Consider the following 21,146-nt stretch of genomic DNA (forward strand, 5'->3'; position numbering starts at 1 on the left):
GCTTCTCAGTGCTGAGAGCAAGCTCATATATGTTGTGAAATTCCACTGATTTGAGAAGTCACTGGGAAAGCAAGCATAGTAACAGCTGGCAGAAATGGTGCACTTCATAGTTCAAAGTTGGTCAGTCTCTTAGAATTAACAAATACCAAGCTAATATTGAAAAAGGAGGTTTTTGTTTCTAGAGCAAATTATTTTTTAAAATCAGACACGGAAACTGGTTTGAGGAATCCCTCAGACTTGTAAGCCTTGTGTTCTCTGTAGTTGAGCCTGCTGAATGCTGAGGTAATGGGCATGGTGAAAAACTTCAGAATAATGTAAGCAAGGTGGAGTATTTTTTTTCTGCACTCTGTTGCCTACACACTTGGTTTTATAGGAATCAAACTGTTAAATAGCACATCTGAGTGCAACTAAGACTTAACTTGCATTTTACTTCAGTCTGATTTCCACCTGAAACCTAACTTTCAAATACTGAGCAGCTTTCTGAATCTTGCAAGACCTTCATTTTAATCTATGTTGCATCTAAAAATGGTTGTATAGGTACAGGCAAAATGAGAAAATCTTTTTAAAGTAAATTGAGGGATAAATGACTCTTTCCAATCCTTACATTCACAACAGATGTAGACAAATTTCAGTAAAACATGTCTGAGCTGATGTTTCCACAGAAAGTGGAGCATTGGGGCACTCTGCAACAAATGCTTTGGTGTAGAAGTGGAGTAGGAAGCATTGTTCTGTGAGATACTCAAGGTTATGCCTGTTGTAAATGCGTTCAAGTTGCTTAGCTTTCCAGCTGGCCACCTGCCACGGAAAAGTCCAAGCTCAACATTCTCTCATGGCTGGTGTTAGCTGTTTTTTCAGTCCACAAGATCTAAGATATTTATTTCCCATCCCTTGATCTGATAAGATTTGAAAGGGAAGCTCACTGGTAAACTTGTGATTTAGTCTTGATCAGATAGTCAGCACTGTGGACTAGACTAATTCATAAGGTAATACTTTTTTGTCAATGTCTATTCTAGTTCTGCAGATGTCTTCTGTAAACAAAGCAAGTTTCAGGTTTGCATACTGAGCTGCTGAAAACAAAGAATGGAACTAGGGTCACATAATAATGTGATTGTGCATCGTTCCTCGCGATTTGTAAAAACATCCAGTTGCTTCTAAATTCTGATGTGTTAGTTGGAAATGCCCTTTTTTGCATGGCAGCTGCCCACTGAGAATAAATGGGATAATTTGCTAGTGACTGGCCAGAATCTTGGATCCATCCTTCCATTTACAGCTCAGGACTTTCTTTTAACTGTGGCAAGATTGCTGCTTTCAGTTGCCTTCTCTTGTGCGTTTTAGCTGACTGTGCTTGGAATGAGAAGTTGAGCTGGCGTGTGTTAGTTCAACTTCACGGAGAACCTCCGGTGTTTGAGATGAAAGGGTTCTGGCAGCAATTTTAGACAATGTATTCACTTAGACAGTTGGCAGGGAAACAGGAAGGAATCCTTTCATGGGATGCTTATGACTAGGTCTGTCGTCCACTTGTGCCAGGATGAGTGTGTGTGAGCTGGGCGCATTGCTGATGTTGGATACAGTAATCAGACTTCGTTGTTGTTGTTGTTGTTTAAACATAACAGTGATTCTTCCACATGAATTGGGTATATATCCCCTTGCATCTACCCCTTGAATCTTGCTAGCTGCTAGTCAGCGAAGGCTAGGAAATGCTAAATCACTGTAGCTAATGTGCAAGTCTGGTTAAGGATTTTTCTAGATTTTTTTTTTTAAAAGCAATAATTTAACACTTTTGTATCACACTGTGCATCTTTGTGTGTTGTTTGTTGCCAGTACTGTTTTCTCTGCTGTTTGCACCTGCTTTTCTTCCAGTCATTGCAAATCTGTGAAGCAGGAATAGCAGTGATGAAGAGACAGTAAGTATGAGTAAAATGATAGGGGTTTTTGTTAATGTTTCTTGAAGCTTATAGTCTAGCATGAGCCTGCCTTAGTCTATTAACAGAAAAGTCCTTTCCCCCCTGAGGTACTGTTGCTAGTGTGCATATTTGAGACAAATGGATGGAATTACATAGTATTAATAGTAATTTATCTCACCTACATCCTGTTGATGTAGAAACACCTAGAATTCCAGGAAAAAATGTAACTTCTTTTTTTTCCTTGCAGCACTTTGAGAAAGAGTTGCTGTATTTAATTGCTGAGAAAAGCTAAGGCTTGTAGGAGTTGCCCTTTACCACAAGAACTCTGCTCCTGTTAAGAGTGTTTCTTTGCTGTAAGGCTAGGATTTCACTTGGTCACAGGGATCCACAAATTTTACCACTGATGTGGGAGCTCAGATTAGCCTAGACTTTTGGGGGAAAATGAAATAAATATTTATCACCTATTTGTATGCTTTACAGCACATGGATAAAAAGTTTGGCCAGTGTGTCATGTAGGATGAGCTTATAGAAAGCCATCCTGACTTGGACAAACAGATTTTTGCATTGCCTGTTTGTACTGAGCTGACAAATAATGAATTTTTTAAACATTTTCAAACTTTAATATCTGATACCTACACTGTACGACTAGGCGGTAGAAAGAAGAGGTAGTTTTTAGAAGAAGCTTGGAACCAAACAGTACTTTTTTGTAGTTGGTATGTTTGTAGGGTACAGATAGCAGCAACTTGGATAAGCACTGGAGTTGCTGGATGAGAGCCAGTAGCTCGGTCTGTTGTTAAGGAGGAAGTTAAATAACACTAGAGAGATTTGATAGTTAGAATTCTGTATGGCTTAAATACAGAGAAGTGGTTAGTCTCTCCCTTAGAACTGGTGATTGAATGAAAAATTAATGTTTGTCTTGTGTCAATAAATTTTAGTGCCCAGACAGGATGTAGAATCTGTAGAACAGCATTTCAGCGTAGAATGGGTATCAGCATTTCAGGGCAATTTAGGTTATTTCAGCATCCTTCTGAGTGAATTCTTAACAAGCACAGACTTGCTTATCTCCTTGGAAAATAACACTGAATTCATCAGCTGTCACGGAGAAGAGAGCGCACTTTTGGCTGTAGTTAATCCATGCCCTGTTACCAGTGAAGCTAAATAGAAGTGCAGATTCAGAAGTAATCTGTTGGAAGAGCCTGCAGGTTTGGGGAGGGGGAGTTGTTTGTTTATAGTTGCCCCTCATGAGAATTTTAACCCTCAGCCTTTGGAGTTTGGGAAGGACTACTACTTCCCTTGGACAAAACCAGGGTGCGGAACCTGGAGCCGTGTCTGCGTGCTCACTTCCAAAGGATATATGTATTATGGTGGCAGGATGTTAACCTGCTTCTTCTGTCCAGTAGGTTTCACTTAAAAAAGCTTAGTGAAAACCACTAAGTTTCCTGTGTCTCTCTTTGCCAGTGACGTTTTGGGTTTTAATCTCAGTACCCCGAAACTTGGCTGATCTAATGCCTCCAACATTTTCAAATACTAGGCTCCTGCTATTTTTTTGTCCTACTTCTGTGCTCGTAACCTTGCTCTTCTCTTGGGCCTCTGCTTTGGATATCTTGCTTTTATAAAAACAAAGTTAGCATTGAAAGTTAGCATTAGCATTAGCATTGATATTCCATCAGTATATGTCTCTGGCAGTCCTAGTGGAATAGTACCTTATATAAAGGCCAACTTCAAATGAAATTATGTGTTAATGCTTTAAGTCCATCCCATTTGTTAATCTGAGATCTCAGAGGTTAAAGGCTGGGAGATTCCCAAACTTCTTTCTGGGGTCTCCTGGATTTCCTCTGTGTTTTTCAGCCCTGCTGCCAAATGTTTTACAACTCCTGAATGGAGGGTGGGATACAAACACTGCTCTTCTTTTATTTGGATCACTGTTGCTTTTTCCTTGCAGATTCAGCTGCAGTTTGTGGTAGTTACTTACAGTATCCATTTCTCCATGTGTTTTGCTGTATTTGTGGGAATCGTGTTAGATCTGTATTATATGCTTCCTTGAAGTATAAAGTTTCCTTCCTGTGTGGTTTAATTCATCATCTGCAACAAGCTAAGACTGACAGGTCTACCTTAAATTGTGCACTCTAAATTTAGCAGCTAGAGACAGAATGATCAGGAAGGGCTAATTTAATACTATGTCAAAAAGGCCTTGGGACAAGGAAAGGAAAAAAGCCAATTTGGAACAGAGGGTCCCTTTTCAGGTCTTTTAGTTCATAGGAGAATTTAGAGGAACTGCTTTTCAGAAGGAAAAGTTTGAAATGAGCCTGTATTTTAGGGAACTGGACAATAGGATATTTCACTATCATTTCAACTGTCACTCTGAATAACTGGCTGAGGGTTAAAGTGACAAGTTGATAAATTCTAGCCTTGCAGAACATTTTTTATTACTGAGTTTCTATGGGTATTTTAAAGCAATCTACATACAATCAATTGTGCATTTATTTTCATTAAATGAATACTGCTTGGGAACTCTGCCCAACTGTTTTCTGCTTGCTTTTTGCAATGAGGCTATTAATGGCAAAGGAAGTGATGCCAGATTAGTTGTAATATGTCTGTGGGGAGATGTCTTATGTGCTGTGAACCTAGCCTAAAGGGACAGAGACGTTAAATTCAATTAGTTATTTTCATGGTGACTTATCCAGAGCTAATGTTAAGATGACATTCATGTCGTACAAAATATATAGAATAAAAACTACTTAATTTTGTTGCTTTTGCCCCTTGAGAATGCTATGTTCAAAATAATCTAGCATATAAAAGAAGAGTTTTAGAGCACTATTTCAGGAAGCAAGAGTGTATGTTTACATTTTACCTTTCCTCCCTTTCTCTTCCACCAGCCAGTTTTTAAGGAAATTGTACTTTTTTTCCTCTGGCTTCACCAAACTTTATACTGCAGATAGGGCAGTTTAAAAAAAAAATAATTAAAAAAAATCCAATAGCAGTGCTGCATTGTGGAACTTCTGGGCTCATTTTAGGCCTTCTGTTTGTGTTTCTTGATTCCCCCAGTTCCCAGATGTGCAGTGACTCATCCTACTGAACAATGGGAACAGCATCTCTTATTCCTTCACTTGGTCCCAGTTGGCAAAACTGTTACTCAGAGGATATGTATTGCAGAGGGAGAAGAGATTAGCAGTGAGAGAATGAATCATCCAAGCGTTTGTGGTAACTCTTGTGTGGTGAGCAAGAAGTTAAGGAAGACTAATGGTCTGTACTATGCTCTGTTGTACTAAAATGGAGTATCTGAATTATGTAAAATTCATAACTCAGAGGTCATTCTTCCCTCCCCCACCACTGTCCCAGAAAACACAGGGCATGGATGACAGACAGCATTTTGACATCTTGATTTATTATCAAGGAGGATGAGGAAAAAAAAGAAACAACTTGCTGGTTTGTATCAACAGCAAAAAAGGTGAGGGTCATCTCAGGCTTTGTTGATACAACTTTCAGATGTGAAATATACTGATAGACTAATAGTTAAAATTTAAAAAAAAAAGTCAGTACAGACATGCTTCACTGACATACTTTGCTGTGACTGTGACAGAATGGTGCTTCGTACCTAAGTACTGTGCTGGTTGAAATTAAATAATGTCTTTCAGATTTTAAGAGTCTTATTAATATTGTTAGAATTTTTTTTTAAAGAAATGGTGTACTGACAGGGAAATACAAGAAGATTTGAGTCTTTTTAAATCTGAAAAGACAGAAGCTCAACAATCTTTTATAAACATAGTTTAACTTAGGAAGTTTCTTGAGCTGCCATGGTTTTTCTTGACACACCAGCCTATAAAAGACTGACACATCTGACTTGGATCTTTTTTTTTGGTTTGTTTGTTTGGTTTTTTTTTGTTTTTTTTTTTTAAGTGAACATGCCATGATATAATTATCTTTAGGTATTTAAATATAGTATAAATAACTTTGATGGCTTTCATTTCTGTTTTGCTGCTTGCAACCATATTTCAAAATAAATTGCAATGTTCAAAAAACTACTTAATTTTTTTCACTAGAACCATTAAAATAGTGTGGTTGAAGTCTTCAATCTGCTTAAAGATATTTTTAGTATCTGATGAATCAATTGCAAATATTTGCTGCCACTTCTATGGCAAGTTGTGCTAGTGAACCAGAAATAGCTGGCTAAGATCTGGAAAAGGAGAGCATTTGAAGTGCTAAGCCTGCTTTTGAATGTAGTTGAATGGCTAGATGACTTTGGACAAACGCTAAGAATTTGCACTGAAAAAGCCAAACCAGCTCGTTTATGGTCAGCATCTTCAAGAGAAAAAGTGTAGTTCAACATGAGAGGGGCAGCAGATACTTTTTTTTTTATAGTAATTTGCCTTGAATGGAAAACCTTACTTGATGAACAATTCATAAACTCTGTGTGTGTGTATTTTTTATATGTGTACATATATATATGCACACACGTATATTTGTATGTGTGTATAATGCCAAAAGCATGAGATAGCTTTGCATGAATAATAATTTATCAATGGAATTCAAAACTGCATTCAAATGCAGCTTGATATAAAGCTTAATAAATTTGACTTCTTGATCTAATTAATATTGCTATCTATTTTCCCTGGATGACAAGGAAAAAATTAAAAGCTAAAGGAATGTTCAGTTAATGCTATTGTTCTGATTAAAAATACTAATACAAAACAGTCCTAACACCAGGAGTTTCCATATTTTCCTCATTTAAATACATTACAAGTTATTCATCAAGTCAGTCGGTGCCGTCTGCAGTTGTTCTGTGCTGCCTGATCGATGAACTGAAATACCCCATGTGCTTCCCAGAAGCAACCAAGTTTTCTGTGAATCAGAACAAGATGTAGAGCAAGGCTACTCAAGAAGGCTTTGGAGCAGGAACTTAATCAGGGAATCATCTTTAAAGTAGGGGGGTTTTGAGTGTGTGGTGTGGGTTTGGGCTTGGGTTTTGTTGTTTGGGTTTTTTGGGGGTGGTGGTGGGACTCTCCCCTCAGGTTTGTGTGCTTTAATATTTTGAGCTTTTCTTGACTTCAAATCCTCTGGAACTTGTTGGGGATTTGTTGTTTTGACTAGAAACAGATATTTTGACTTAAGTACTGGATGTCTTTGAATTCTGTGCTAGAAGAGAATATTCAGGCATCTTCAGATCTGTCAGACCATGTGTATGGTGTTCACACCTGTTCCAGCAGCCTGACTTGGTTACCCAGCTATCCAAATGTTTTGCGATTACTGCTTAAAATTTCCCAGAATTAATTATTTGTCTTAATTGCAATGTTATGAAGAGCTGTGTAAGAAACTAGAGAAGTCTAGTTTCCCTAAATCATTGCAGAAATGAACATGGGTTTTTTTCATGAATCAGATTATTTTTCTTACCTTCTTATAAATGTGCAAAATGTTAAACTGATTGATGCGCGGGGCAGGAAATAAGGGAGGCAGAAGCTGTAAATCAGGTAAACTTGCGTGTGTGTCCCAGCAGTTGATGTGCATGCAGCTGCTTCCTGCTCTCAGTGTGGGAGGGTATATGGACCAGGCAAAGACTCTTAAAGCAACTGGGTAGAAAATAGGAACAACTTGTATCAGAGATGGCCCGTTTGCAGTCTTGTTGCACATCTAAAGGCATTGTGTAGGACAAAGCACAATAGATAGAGAAGGGTTTTTTTGTAGCTTCAGCGACCTTTTCTTTTTGGGCTCTTCCATCTCCTAAATATGACTAACACTGTACAGGAAGGCCTTTTCTCTTATTCATGCGGTCTGTGATATCTCTTTTGATCCAACAGAGTGCCAAAAAATACAGGAAATTACTTTCACCTTATGAAAATTCATGATTGTAAGGAAGCTCTTGAAGCAATTGTTCTTTGGAAACTTGCGCCGCATACCCTCCCTCCTCCCCCCCCCCCCCCCCCAAAAAAAAGTAATTTTTTCTTGTAGCAATCCACAGTAAATCTTTTGCAATATGTGGTAGTTTTTTTGCAAATATGTGTGTTCTGTCTCCTTTATCAAAAGACACTTCTAGTTTTAAATGTTAGGAAAAAATAAGCTACAGCTCCTTTTTCTCTATGCAGTATGCTGATAGTATGTACTTGTACAGTACACTGAATCCTCTGATCTCCAGTCTGATTCTCCAAAATGAACCGTTGTGTTGGCATCTGTTTACAGTTGTACTGGAGGGGAATAATTCTGTTCTGCTGTCTCAAGCCTATGGTGTAGAGGAGAATGTATGGTTTAAGAATTTATATTGCTATTGGAATCTGACATGGTATTTTGAGAATGTTCTCATTCTGAATTAGTAATTTGGTGAGGGCACCTACTGTCAGTTTGGTCATTACTGACATGGCCCTGGTCTGTGATATATGTAATGTGTTTTGCTGACTAAAATTATTAAAAGGCAGCAGGATTTTCCATTTTATCATTCTTATGACATGGCTACAACTGCAAGACATATGTCCTAAACAATGAAGAATACTTTCTTACTGAACAGATCATCTTCATCTGAAGAAATGAAAGGGAAGTGTTTGAAGGAGAATGTGCTTCTGTCAAAGATAGTTTCACTCCAGAAGTAAAGCCTGTGTCTATATGGAAACAATTGTGCAGGGCTTATTGTATCCACTAATGCAAAGCAGCACTTGATTTGAGTGTAATACATGGGCAAGCTTGTTTAAAAAAAAAAAACCAAAAACAAACAAACAAACCCCCCCCCCCAAGCCTCTTACACATTTTCACATAAGAGTACATTTTCTTTGTAAACATTGCCTATATTCTTCTCAATATAACTGCTAAAGGATTTTGTACAAGATAAGCAAATCCATTATTAAAACTCCTGAGCCTAAAAGGGAAACTATCTGTAGAAGAGAAAGTCCTTCAGAATGCTCCTTTTTGGTTTTTTTTTGACAAGCAAGTCTAGCTTAAATTATCACAAATTGTGGGTGACTTAAATCTTTCACTTTTCTAAAGATATGCCAACCAGTCTAAGATATGCTTTTGTTCACTGTTGTGAATTTTAAACAAAAAACATTGGTTTCTTATGTGTTTCATTTTTACTCCCACACAGTGTCAGTTAACTGCGTTCATCATACAAGGGGAAAAAACTAATTCTTTAAGCCAAAGGACTGACATTAATAACGCTTTCTTTTCATTGTAAAGATTTATTAGATAGATTGAGCATTTATTCAGATCTCTACTCAACTTTGATTTTTCTAGAACTAATAGAGAGTTGCTTTTATAAGAAATACTACCTTACTTGCACGTCAGTAGTATATTATGGCAGCTCTACTTTATTATCAGCAGTTTATGTGAATTAAGCTATGTAGCGTAACTTTTATTGTTCCAGCTCCTGAAGGGTGCTGTCCAAGCTTCCACTTGTGATGCTGCTCTGTTAGACCTCAGTGCATGTTGGAAAGTAAAAAGGCTATAGTTCAGTTGGATTTGCTATCCTAGAAACAAGCTTAGTTCCTATCTTTCCTTTTCCACAGGGTGAATCGGTGAAATACTTCCTGGATAACCTGGATCGGATTGGTCAGCTGGTAAGACATACCTTTTCTTTCTGAACCAAAAGAGCTCAAAGAGATAATAGAAGCCTGGGCGTGCTACAATTAATGCTTTTTGGTTGGTTGTTTTTTTTAAATAATAATGCATCAAATAACTTCTATGTTCTTTCTCTGGAAATAGTAAACGCCAGCCTAATGAAACTGAAGCTTAGTATTTGCTTAATCTTTTTTGACAGAGAACAAATATTGTTTATGAAAGTTGTATTTATGCATGTATTTCTTTTCAGTCCTATGCAGTCTCTGGATCTCATTCACTTTTTGTGATGATCTGATGGCTGGTGCTACTTAAGATACCAGAGTGAAACCTTACCAATCAAAAAAATTACTAGCATTTATAGGATTCAAAATCTGTAATGAAAATATCTGTCAGGAGACTTGGAGGAGAAAGAAGGGAGATGATTTTCCTAAACAGTAACAGGGATAAGCTTCTGAAGAACATATCTGTCTACAGTGGTGGGCTGGGCCACAGCCTGTGGTAGAACATGTTGCTGTACTTGCCAATCATGGAGTGTGAGCCTGGAAGAAGTAGTTTTGCTAAAGCTTGCAAGATGTTCTTTGTAAGAGTAATGGACTGTGAAAAACTAGATTTCAAAAAAAAAAATCCTTTCAGTGATGACTTTGGTGATCTGCTTTACTGAACACTACCTAAATGGCAATAACACTGTAGCTAAGAATTTCATAATGAAAAAATAGACTTCAGCCTGAAAATGAGAGGCTTGAAAGATAAAAAGTGAACCAGTGCATTAGTCCTATATTTTTATTCTCGTGTGTCTCAGGATCTTCTGTAGCTGTTTACCAATGTGTTGAGATAAATGGTCACCAGTCCATTTTTTGAAGTTGAGTATTCATTCTTCACTTGATAATTAAAAAAACATGGGTCTTGTTGATTTTTCCCATCACTTCAATATTCTGGCATTAGCCAGCATTTTTGAAGGACTTTTGTGACACTTTTCTCCTTTCTTTTACAGAATTATTTCCCCAGCAAACAAGATATTTTGCTGGCTAGAAAAGCCACCAAGGGGATAGTAGAGCATGATTTCATCATTAAAAAAATACCTTTCAAGATGGTGGATGTAGGTGGACAGAGATCTCAGCGTCAAAAGTGGTTCCAGTGCTTTGATGGAATAACTTCAATTTTGTTTATGGTTTCCTCCAGTGAATACGATCAGGTTCTCATGGAAGACAGGCGCACAAATAGACTTGTGGAGTCCATGAATATCTTTGAGACAATAGTCAATAACAAGCTTTTCTTTAATGTTTCTATTATCCTATTCCTCAACAAGATGGATCTTCTTGTAGAGAAGGTAAAGACTGTCAGCATTAAGAAGTATTTCTCGGACTTCAAAGGCGACCCTCACAGGCTAGAAGATGTTCAACGTTATCTGGTGCAGTGCTTCGACAGAAAGAGGAGAAACCGTAGTAAGCCGCTCTTCCACCACTTCACCACTGCCATAGACACTGAAAACATCCGCTTTGTGTTTCATGCCGTGAAGGACACGATCCTTCAAGAGAATCTGAAGGATATTATGTTGCAGTGAAGGAGAGCAGCTGATGTTCTGTTAAAATTTGCCGGAGGGTTAGATCAAAGTTTTTATCCTTTCTTTATGGCCCTTGCATGTGGTGTAGGACCCGTGCTAATTACTTGGCTCAGGAATGCTGTGAACTAGCCAGTCCAAACAGAGGAGCTATAGGCCGAAGGAGTCAAATGTTAATGTTAGCTACTGAATCATTTGGACTAGAAACACTACTGAAACATGGCTGTTATAGGTTCTGTACCTAGTTTGGAATGCTGAATAACACAACCACCTTCTGCCTTCTTAGAAAAAAGAAATCTCTGACAAACCAGGCGTGGAAGACACGTTTTAAATGAATATGCTCATTTTTCAGAGACACTAGTCGTACAAACTGCCTTTTTTTTTTTTTTTTGGTAGTTTGGAGGTGCTGAATCGATCAAACTAATCTAAATGTAATGAGATTGGCAGCTGTATTGGAGAACATTAATGGCAGTTCCGTTCTTAACCCGTAGGAATATAACCAGATCTTGTGTGCGTGTTCAGCTTTGCCAAGGGTCTGGAATCCACTTACCAAGGTGGATGCACAGCTCTTGTCTGAAGGTTTTGCATGAGTCTCCTGAGGCAAAAGTCTAAAACTGTATAAGGAAACCCATGTTGGAGTAAATTGGATGGGAAGTTAAGGCCTCGCCGATATAGAGAAGGGTTTATTTTGCACTATGTGTGAAGGGTATTACATCATGGGAAAACTGATTTCCTTGGTGAAGCAGCCTGTGCTAGAGCACCTGACCATGTATTTGCACAGTGGGTGCTCAAGTGAGATGTACTTCATGGAAATTCAGCACTGTTCTCACATTCACAGTTGGCAGTATTTGTGAAGGTTCAGTATCTCACGTGACAGGTATTTATCTATATTCAAAAGGTTTGAAAGCTGATTAAACTCTTAAGCAAAGGTTTTGGTAGTACAGCAGCTGCTTGATTAGTTTCCAACAGCTGACCTTATAGGAAGACTGAACACCCTAGAGATCCCAGTTTTACAGCTGCACTGATGTATTTGGACAGCAAGACCTTGCTGTAAAATTAGCCTTTAATCTGTGTCTTAATGGGATCTTTAGCCTATAGTAATGCACATGTAATTCTGAGTACAGTCAAGTTTGGAGTTGCCAGTTTTGGGCAATGGTTTGTGTGTAAAATTGCAAGAGGCTATGAATAATGTTGATACGAACTGTTAATTTCCTAGCTCTCTCAATCTGTGTAACTAACTGTCAGGTGCCTTTTTTGTGTACAGATATATTAGATCTTTTCTACTGCAGTGGGGTACATGGACAAATGGAAGATCTGCCTTTTATAACAACATTGTAGTGCTATCCTTTAAGTAATTTTTCAAACATAGTTTACTGTGCAATTTTTGTCATAGTTTTTGTCCAAGAATAAAACCTGAAGGGCTGTTTGCACCCGTAAAAAGTCAGCAGATTCCCTGGAGTTCTTATCCCCTTTGAGCCTGCAATGGCATGTCAAAACAAGCAACGTTTTACTTCAGCTGGTAATCCCATGGGAAATGTGGTCAAAAAAGTCCTGTTCCGTTGTCCTTTCATGTTAATTTGGATAAAATCTGGAATCTTTCTTCCCCTCTGAAGCTTGCAGATGTTCATATAAGTATTTTTGTGTAGTTCCCTAATGTAGCAGTCTCTTGGCTTTCTTTGCACAAGCTTCAGAGTGGAAAAGATGTAGCTATTTCAGTGCTATGTAATGCGCGCAGTATTGAGGTAAGAAGCAACTGAAAAGTTGCAGATGGGAAAATCTAACTTAAATTTGAGCAAACTTAAACAGGAATTAGCTTCCTTGTAACAAGTCTTATTTATGCCAGGACCAACTCTGTCTTTTAAATATTTATTCATTTTTAACCTTGAAGGGGAAAAAATGTTACATGACTCTAATATTCAGATGGGGGGAAACTCTTAAGATTATTACGTTTGAAAAGGTAAATGTTTCAACACAGAGTGATGCAAACGAATATACTAATCATATAAGGTTCATTTCTCTAAGCTAGCCCATTTGTTTGGCTGAAGACTAAGACTGTTTTCAAAGCTTTCAGATATTCTTGGAGTTCTTGGTAGTGGTTTCCACTTCACACAAAGCACTGGGAAAGAGGCGGCAGTTGTGGGCTGACCTGACTTCTAGGTTGACTTGGCTTTATTTCCTAGTTTGCTGTGAGCTTTATTCTTTCACTAAATTTTCTAGATGGGTTAATATTATCCTTGTTTCCTCAAATGAGTTAAACATTCCCTTTCAACTGTATTTTTTCTCAAGAATTACCTCAGGTTTATGTCTGAATCTACTGTAGTTTTAGCTGGGAGGCATAGCATAGAATTTCCTGTTATGTTTTTCTTTTCATGCTCATCCATGGTTTTGTATCCTTAGTCACCTTACGGATTTAAAACTCTGAACAGAGCTAATAATGCAACTTATATTTTAAGTAACTTAATCTGCACCTGGAAAAGAAACAGCATGAGATATCTCATATTGAGCTCTCAAGCATTTTGTTTGTATAATAGGGCAGTTTTGCACACTAAGTCATAGTTTTAGGGAACCAGTTTGATCACCTCAGGCCCATTATTGCCTTTCTTTTTATTGATAAAATGGGCCTAAGCGTGATGCTGTAGACTGCAGATGGAAATCAGTAGTTTCACTCTGTAGGCTCTGTGTTCTGTTGAACTTTGATAGTGATGGTTCACACCAGGAATCAAAGATCAGAAAAATCTTCTTGCAAAAGTCAAGCACTTCTCACGTTTGCAAAGGATCTGGCCCATGAGTAAAAAGAATATTTTTTTTTAAGTGGCAGCTTTCTCTGCAAAATACACTCCACTTCTTGCCACAACTGAGGCGTTTTGTATTTGTTTTTTTCCAAGGTAAGTTGTGGTATAATAAAGCCAGAAAATCATGTTATGGTAAATCAGTTAATTACTAAAGCAGAACTTGGTAGGTTAGATTGTACAAACATCTCGGGACAGGCTTGGTCAGTTGCTTAGTCCTTTCACAAGAAACAAATGGGGAACTTTATTTTAAGTGACATCCTGGAGAACTTTGCAGGTAAACACAGCTGGAGAGAACATCTTTTTTTGTTAACTTTATAGGCTTATTGTTCATTTGGCTAGTCAGGAAATGGGTCACAGGCAGGATGATCATCAGATGGAGACCTTGAACAACTACTTTTTTTTTTTTTTTTTTTTTTAAAAAAAAAGGCAGCCTTTTGCTGTCCCTCCTCTGACACCCACAGGTCAATGACCAGTGACGGGGTTTTGCAAACGGGTTGTCTCTCACAAGGACAAAGAAAGGAAGTGCTTGCAGCATGTGCTTGCAGGAGAGACCTACGTAATCTTGCAGTTTAAGTAGAAAAACTAGCTAAATGGGAGTCATTTATCAAACACTGCTTTGTATTGGTTGTTCTCAAAACAGGCTTTAAGCTAATATGGCGTGTCAGTCAGTACCATTCCTTCAGATTGCAGTGCTGTCATTCTCTGAACAATTCTTAGATGGCATTATGAGGTGACATGGTGAATTGGAATTAAAAAAGAAGAATGGTTTTCTGTAAGTGACATATTTAATAAGCAATTGTCACTTTGAAGGAATTAAATAGTTCTTAATGTTGAAAATGAATTAATACTGATTATGGAATGGAAATTACTAGCCACTCAGCTTTACACTACAACTCAAAGATGCTTCCAGTTTGATACAAAGAATTGGTCTTATTTTATTTAATATGGCAGCATAGATTATTTGACTTATTAACTTGATAATATATTCAGGTTTTTAAAATACTGCTGTGTAAAACCTAGAATGAGGCAAGCTCCTGAAGATGACCATTTACAGGCTTTCTGAGCCAACTAAAGCCTGAACCTCAGCCAAGCAGACAGAGTGGAGAAACTAACAGCAAAAAAACTGTAGTGAAATGGAGTAGAAAGAGCTCATCTGTATGTTGCACTGCAGACAAAGATATAATTCCACTAGGATAGCTAAAGTAGGTTTTGGTATGAAAAGTGGTGCATTTGAAAAGTGTGTCCCATCCTGTCTGTGTGTCGTCCCCCCATCCCCATCTCCCTATCCTCCCCCGGGTATTCACCAGTCCTGGCTGCAAAGAATTGTAGCATTAAAGAAATTAAAAGAATAGACACGGAACCACTGAAGAAACTAGCAGCTTTCTTTAGTGACAGACAACTACCTTCCACAGAATATCATTTCAGAAAACAAGCCCTTTGCTGCCTTTAGCTGGCTGCCTTGTGAATATTAACTTCATGCTTTGGAGTCTTTTCTATGTATGTACCTCTTCAGTTCTTCTGGGAAAAAAGTCATTCTGCTGCATGGAACTACAGGACTTCAGTAGAAGGCCCCTCTGATTTTCAAGTAGTAAGTTTTGACACTTGACTTAACTTTGCTTGTGTCATCAAATTTTCAGGAAGCAGTACTTACTGGGTTGATAGACAATTTGATGCATGCCAGCTTGAGACACAAATATGCAATAACACCTCCATACAGTGCAGCTTGTCATGTAACCCAAACACTGATCTCTCATGATGAGAACTATATTGATTCCTCTAGGTTTAGTAGTAGCCCCTGTTCTATATCATTTTTCTAGTATAAAATCACATGGTGTAGTCAGGGGTTTTAACATAGCACTGCCAACTCTTTACCTCAGTAGACTCTGTATTAATTCTGTAACACAAAGCGGTGGGTAGGGTGTTTCAGTAGCAACTATTAAAACATCTGTGCCTACTTTTGTAAATGAATTTTTAACAGATTTCTAGGAAGCATATCCATTATAGATCAGGAAGGCTGGCGTGGTCTGGGCCAGACTTGGCCTGAATTAATATTGACTCCGCACACTTCTAGATGAGGACTGACTAGCCTAGTGAGGAAGTAATTGGCAAGACAACACAAGACCTAGTGCTTTTTAATATTACCTGTTTTGTAATTAGCTGGGGTGATCTCTGCCTTGTGCTGTGAAGTGGGCACTTCTTTGTTTTAACACTAATCTTTTTTTACATAGATGGAAATGAGTATAGCCAGGATATTTGGAGCTGAAACTGCTGCTCTGCTAACCAGGTGATGCTATCTCTTTGCTCATCTTGGTGGTTGGGCAGTTTAGCTTGATTCTTGATGTTTTTGTCCTTCTAATGGCATTTGGAAAGCGGTGTTGAAGTTTGTCTATGTGTCAATATGCTTGTTTTCTTATTGGGTGGGGAGTATGGAGGTACTAGATTGTCAGCGCTAGTGGTTCTGTGCCTGGCTTGTCAAACTGTATCACAACCTAGCTCTTGGCATATGTCCGAAGGCCTTATCTTCTGTCCAATGTGAAAATATTCACAGTTGGAGAGAAAAAAAGAGCAGCACTGACTTCTGAGGTGGGCATTCTGGTAAAAAAGCCAAAGTATGTTGGAAGGGAGCAAGAGAGGGGAGCTATTTTCTAAACAGATCCCAAAAGCTGATGGTGCTTGAAGACTGACTGTATTGAAGTGAAATGCCATCTGCATTGACCCCAAAAGCTTTGAGTGACTCCAGAGAGCTATTGGCTGTGAATTAGCAGCAGCAGGCTGCACACCCTTCCATTGTAAATCTCTCTTCATCTGTTCATAACTGGGTGCGAAAACTCAATTTCTACTAAAATACAGTATACGGATCTCTGGCCAGACAGGGCATCTTACTCCTTTCTAACAGCTACTTAAACTTTCTTCAAGATACCAGAGTGTGAGAAGTATTCCAGGGGAATGGCTAGGTAAGAGACTGTTTTCATTATTTGAATAAAAAACTACAACTTATGGAGAGCAGATTTTTTTGATAAGTAGGATGTGAGAGAGCATCTTACAAGGGAAGTAACAGATTTTGAATAGCACTGCTTCTTTGCTAATACTTCCCGTCAATCTGTTGTGCTGAGCTTGTGTGCAGGTGGTTGGGCACAAAAGCTGAGAGAAGATAGCAGGGAGAAGGGGAATGTGGAAGAGAAATGATCTTTTGGTAGCTCACGAGACTTGGAAAGCATGGTTGGTGGACTTAGGTTTGAAAACGTGGGTTCAAACTCCCATTTGCATCGAAGCCATTATCTCTCTTTAGGATAATGAGTGTTCTTCCAGTGAACAGGTTTCGTTATCTGGAACGTGTAATGAGCTTGAAATGATGATGAAAGTATTGCTGGAGACTCCACTTAACAAAATGGCTAGTATTTATTGCTCTTGTGATGAGTTGTCTTGTTTATGGAATCAATATGTGTGAAAGCAAACTGACAAAACACAAAGTTATCTCGTGACACAATCGTGTAACTAGGAAGCCAATTAATGTTATCTTTTATACTGCAATTTACTTGCTCTCTGGTGCCTATGCATTGTAACACACATACTATGCAATATCATTCTTTTTTTTAAATCGATTCACTGCATTGGGCAAGAAAGGCCTGAGTTTAGCCTTAATTTTCTAACAGTTCACAGGAAAGTACTTTAAAAACAGTGACAAACTAAAAGAAGGTAAAAAATGCATAAAGTAAAAGCACAGTTCCAGACTGCTCACATAAGTGTCTTTCTAGCACCAAAACAGCATCCATGATAGAAGCAGCTACTTGCTGTAATAGTTTCAATTTATGAAAACTGTGTACTAGATAAAATTATATTGTGATGTGTAAAAAGTGTATTTTATAGCTTTGGTGACTTAGTTTACTGTTTTGTATATATGAATTTTATAAATCTATTAAAACTTGACTTGTTATACTGTTCTTTATGGGTTTTATCTTTCAACAGAGTCTAAAGTGACGTTTTTTGCTTTATTTGAAAAAATCCTGCAAGAGAGATGCTTTTTGAATAAATTACAGCATGGACTGCATGAAACTACAGCTGTCATGCAATGAAATCTTGTTCTCTAATCTTTATGTATCTCCCCCTTCTCCAGTTCTGGTCTGAAGCATTCAAGTGTGTCCAGGAATTGAAGGCTGGTGAAACATTAACCTATATAAAACTTCTAACTCATTTGTCTATAGCACTTCATTAGCTAACTTAGGCATTAAAACTGATGGGAAGTGGAAGGGGAGACACAGCTAGAGTTTGTGCTTATGTATTTTAAGCTCAGCAAGAGAAGATAATTAAGCCTGTTGAGTTGGCAACACCTGTTAGAGATTCCTCTTCTGCTGTGTAGCATCTGATAATAGCCATGAGAACTATACTTGTTTCTTTTCCAATGCCAGTCCCCTCTGTTGGACCCACTTGTGTGCCGTGGGGTCTTGTATGGCAGTGCAGAACCACTGACCCTTGGAGAGTCATCGGCATCCCTGTCTTATGGCATCGCCATCCTGGCATCAACTAATTTTGCCAGAATTTGAGCTCCAGTTCTTAGGAATGTCATTAACCTTTCCTCACTTGTACTTTGAAAGGTCACAGCTGGCAGATTTTTGTGGCAAGTCTTAATTGTTTCTTATGTGAACTATTAATGCCGAATCAATGACATTGGCAGGTACACAATTTGAGACACTTCATGGAGTGTTGTTTGTCCTTTTTACTAATCATTGGAAATGTTAGGTCCTCAGCTATATCAAGCTTTTGGGAATGCTTGACTCCTTTTCCTTGGAGGTGCTGAGCACTTTCAGGTAACAACGTGTATTGTCGGTGTTCAGCATCTCTGAAAATGAGGGTGGATGAATTGCAAATTCAGTATGCGCTGATGGGAGGTTTCCAGGTGTGATCATGCACTCTGTAGTCTGAAAAGCTCTCGGCAACAGCAGCAGCTCCAAGTGATCTCTTTGGTCAGCTCTGTGAAAGCAAATTAGCCCTTTTTGGGGCCAAGAGAGTCCTGTGAATTACAGCCCTACAAGATAGCATATAGAAAAAGTTTAACAGGTTTCTCACTGGAGCAAGAAAAGAGCTTTCTGGCAATATCTGCTGGAACACATTGGCGTTGTAACAGGGGCCATGCCAGGCTGCTGAGACACTTGACCAACAGACAGGGAAGGGGATGGTTTTAAGTTGTCACTTTTGCCTGCTCTAAAACTGGTTGGGATTTGCTTGGTTTGTATTGATGGAGTTACTCTGATGTCTGAATGGCTGAATCTCCAAAGCCTTAATCAAAATAAGAATCGCGTTGTCAGTGGAGTGCCTACCCAAGCTCAGGTCTTCCCTGATCAGCAGCTGTGAGCAGGTGTTTAAACTGCACCAATTTCAGTGGGATTTAAATTTTTATTTGCCACATGGTTGGAGGCTTGAATCAGGGTATCTTAGTGACACCCATTTTTCCATACTTGCCAAAATTTCTGTATCTCAAACTATCTCACTTCATACAGCAAAGATGTCCCTTTCATAATTCATCTGCACAGATGTTGCCAAAAAGAACAGAAGCTGAAGCAGGTGGTTCTGCAGGTAGGTTTGTTCAGTGCTGATGAATGCTTGTACTCCAGGGAGACCGTAAACTTGATATATTAACTTTGAATTCTCTTCACTGGATAAGCATGGCTACCTGTACTAGAGTATCTCTTCTGCAATTTCAATAATCCAACACTCCAAAGATAAAAGGGAAAACATGGCTATTTCCCCAGGGAGAGGCTTCTCTAAAATGCAAAGTAGTCAGGGCTATATAGCTTGTATTTTTGCGAAAGTGTACAAGGCATAAGGTTTGGAGTGGTTATAGTAATATTTAAGAATTCATTACAGCTCTTTGAGGAGAGAAATTAAACCCTTGTGGTTCCTCGCTTCAGTCTGGTGTCTCATTATCCTGTACAGACCTGGGAGGAAGTTTATTCAGTTACTAACAAAAATTACTGAATTTCTTGCCATTCTCCCCAAGACTGACCAGCATCTTGGGAAGCTGCATGGTGTTAAGGGAAAAGAGTTCTTACGAAGAGTGTTCAGGGATTTTTACGAAAAGTAGCTTTCCTTTAAAGCCTCAATTTTTTACAGCAGAAACAGACTTCAGTTAAAAGTACCATTTTTAGGGGAGGGAGGTGGTCACATTGACTATTAAATCAGAAAGTGCTGGATACTGCTAATGAAATGTCTATGGAAGTTGCTGGTTTCTCCTCTCCCACCTTTGCAAGCCGTTGTAGCCTATTTCATGCCTAACTAGCAAAGAGTCTGGGGTATTTTTCTTGGTTGGTTTTTTTGTTGTTTTTTTTTTTTTACTTTCCTTGGACAGTTGCATTGTACCCCCACTCCCTTCAGTTACAGCAACTTCTTGTTTTAAGAGTAGGAGTGGAATGTTCCGTCTGTTTATTCTTGGAAGAAGATATTTGTCTTTATGAGCTCGTAAAGCTATTAAAAGACTGTTTTCTGCTCGGTTCAGGATTATAGACTTTAGAAGTTGCTTCAAAACAAGTATCCTTGAACTTGGGGCAGTAAGGGTATGACAAGTTACTTTGATCATGGAGGATGCTCTAGGTAGCCACAGGATGGTGTGGCGGAGTCTAATGGGAATCTGTGTTGCACCATTGCCTTAGGGATTGTTACATGAAAGCCAAGAGCAGCTTGAGGAAGGACTGACCTGGTTCTGCTGGGGGATCTCCTGAAGGCAGGTCATGTGCAGAGTTAATTTCTAGATCATCTACCTGTCACAACAAGGCACCCACAGCTCACGAGGCAGAGAAACGAAAGCGCAGCCTTCTCAGGGCTGCAGAGGGAGGCTGCCAGGCAGACCCCCGAAGCCATGCCGAGGGGAGCTCTGTGGCAGGCTGCTTGTCCTGTTGCCTTTTGGGACTTGCCTCCTTTCCCATCTGAGTGCTCAGTTCCTTTTGCTGCCTGTCTTCCTGCAGAAGGCTCACCAAACTGGCTGAAGTGCTGCACGATGAACACCCAGGTTCTGCCCGCTGCCTACTACACAGTGAAACTCTGTTCCTGGACCATTTGTAACCAACTCCAATCTTGGCTGCTGAGTTGCAAGTAACTTCTGGGTGTGTATTTATATAGAGAGTGCACTACTACTGCTTGCTGGTAGTTCATCTGCAGCTTGGCCTTCTAAAATGACTCCTAAGTATCTCATCTGTATTTCTGTTCCACAGCTTACTCAGCAGCTTATTAGCTGCAAGTTATGCTGCTGTTCCCACACCCTTCTAAGGAGAAGTATTTCCTCAGAAACCTGCTGCTTAAAATACAGGAAATCTTAATTAGGGGCTTACCTTCAATTTGTTTTACTTTTAATTCCTTTGTCAGCTG

At 38.9% G+C, this 21,146-nt stretch overlaps 1 protein-coding gene across 1 annotated transcript in view; it reads left to right on the forward strand.

Annotated features, from left to right (window-relative positions):
* GNA12 (G protein subunit alpha 12) overlaps positions 1 to 17,724 on the forward strand; it is a 44,706-nt gene extending 26,982 nt beyond the window's left edge. Inside the window, exons 3-4 of the mRNA XM_075058893.1 lie at positions 9,389 to 9,439; positions 10,432 to 17,724. Of these exons, the coding sequence (XP_074914994.1) occupies positions 9,389 to 9,439; positions 10,432 to 11,001 (621 nt within the window). The 3' untranslated portion in view covers positions 11,002 to 17,724. The remainder of the gene's footprint in view (positions 1 to 9,388; positions 9,440 to 10,431) is intronic.
* The last annotated feature ends 3,422 nt before the right edge of the window (positions 17,725 to 21,146 follow it).

The sequence above is a fragment of the Buteo buteo genome, chromosome 27 (genome assembly GCF_964188355.1).
Source record: "Buteo buteo chromosome 27, bButBut1.hap1.1, whole genome shotgun sequence".
In the NCBI taxonomy this organism is placed as follows: Eukaryota; Metazoa; Chordata; class Aves; order Accipitriformes; family Accipitridae; genus Buteo; species Buteo buteo.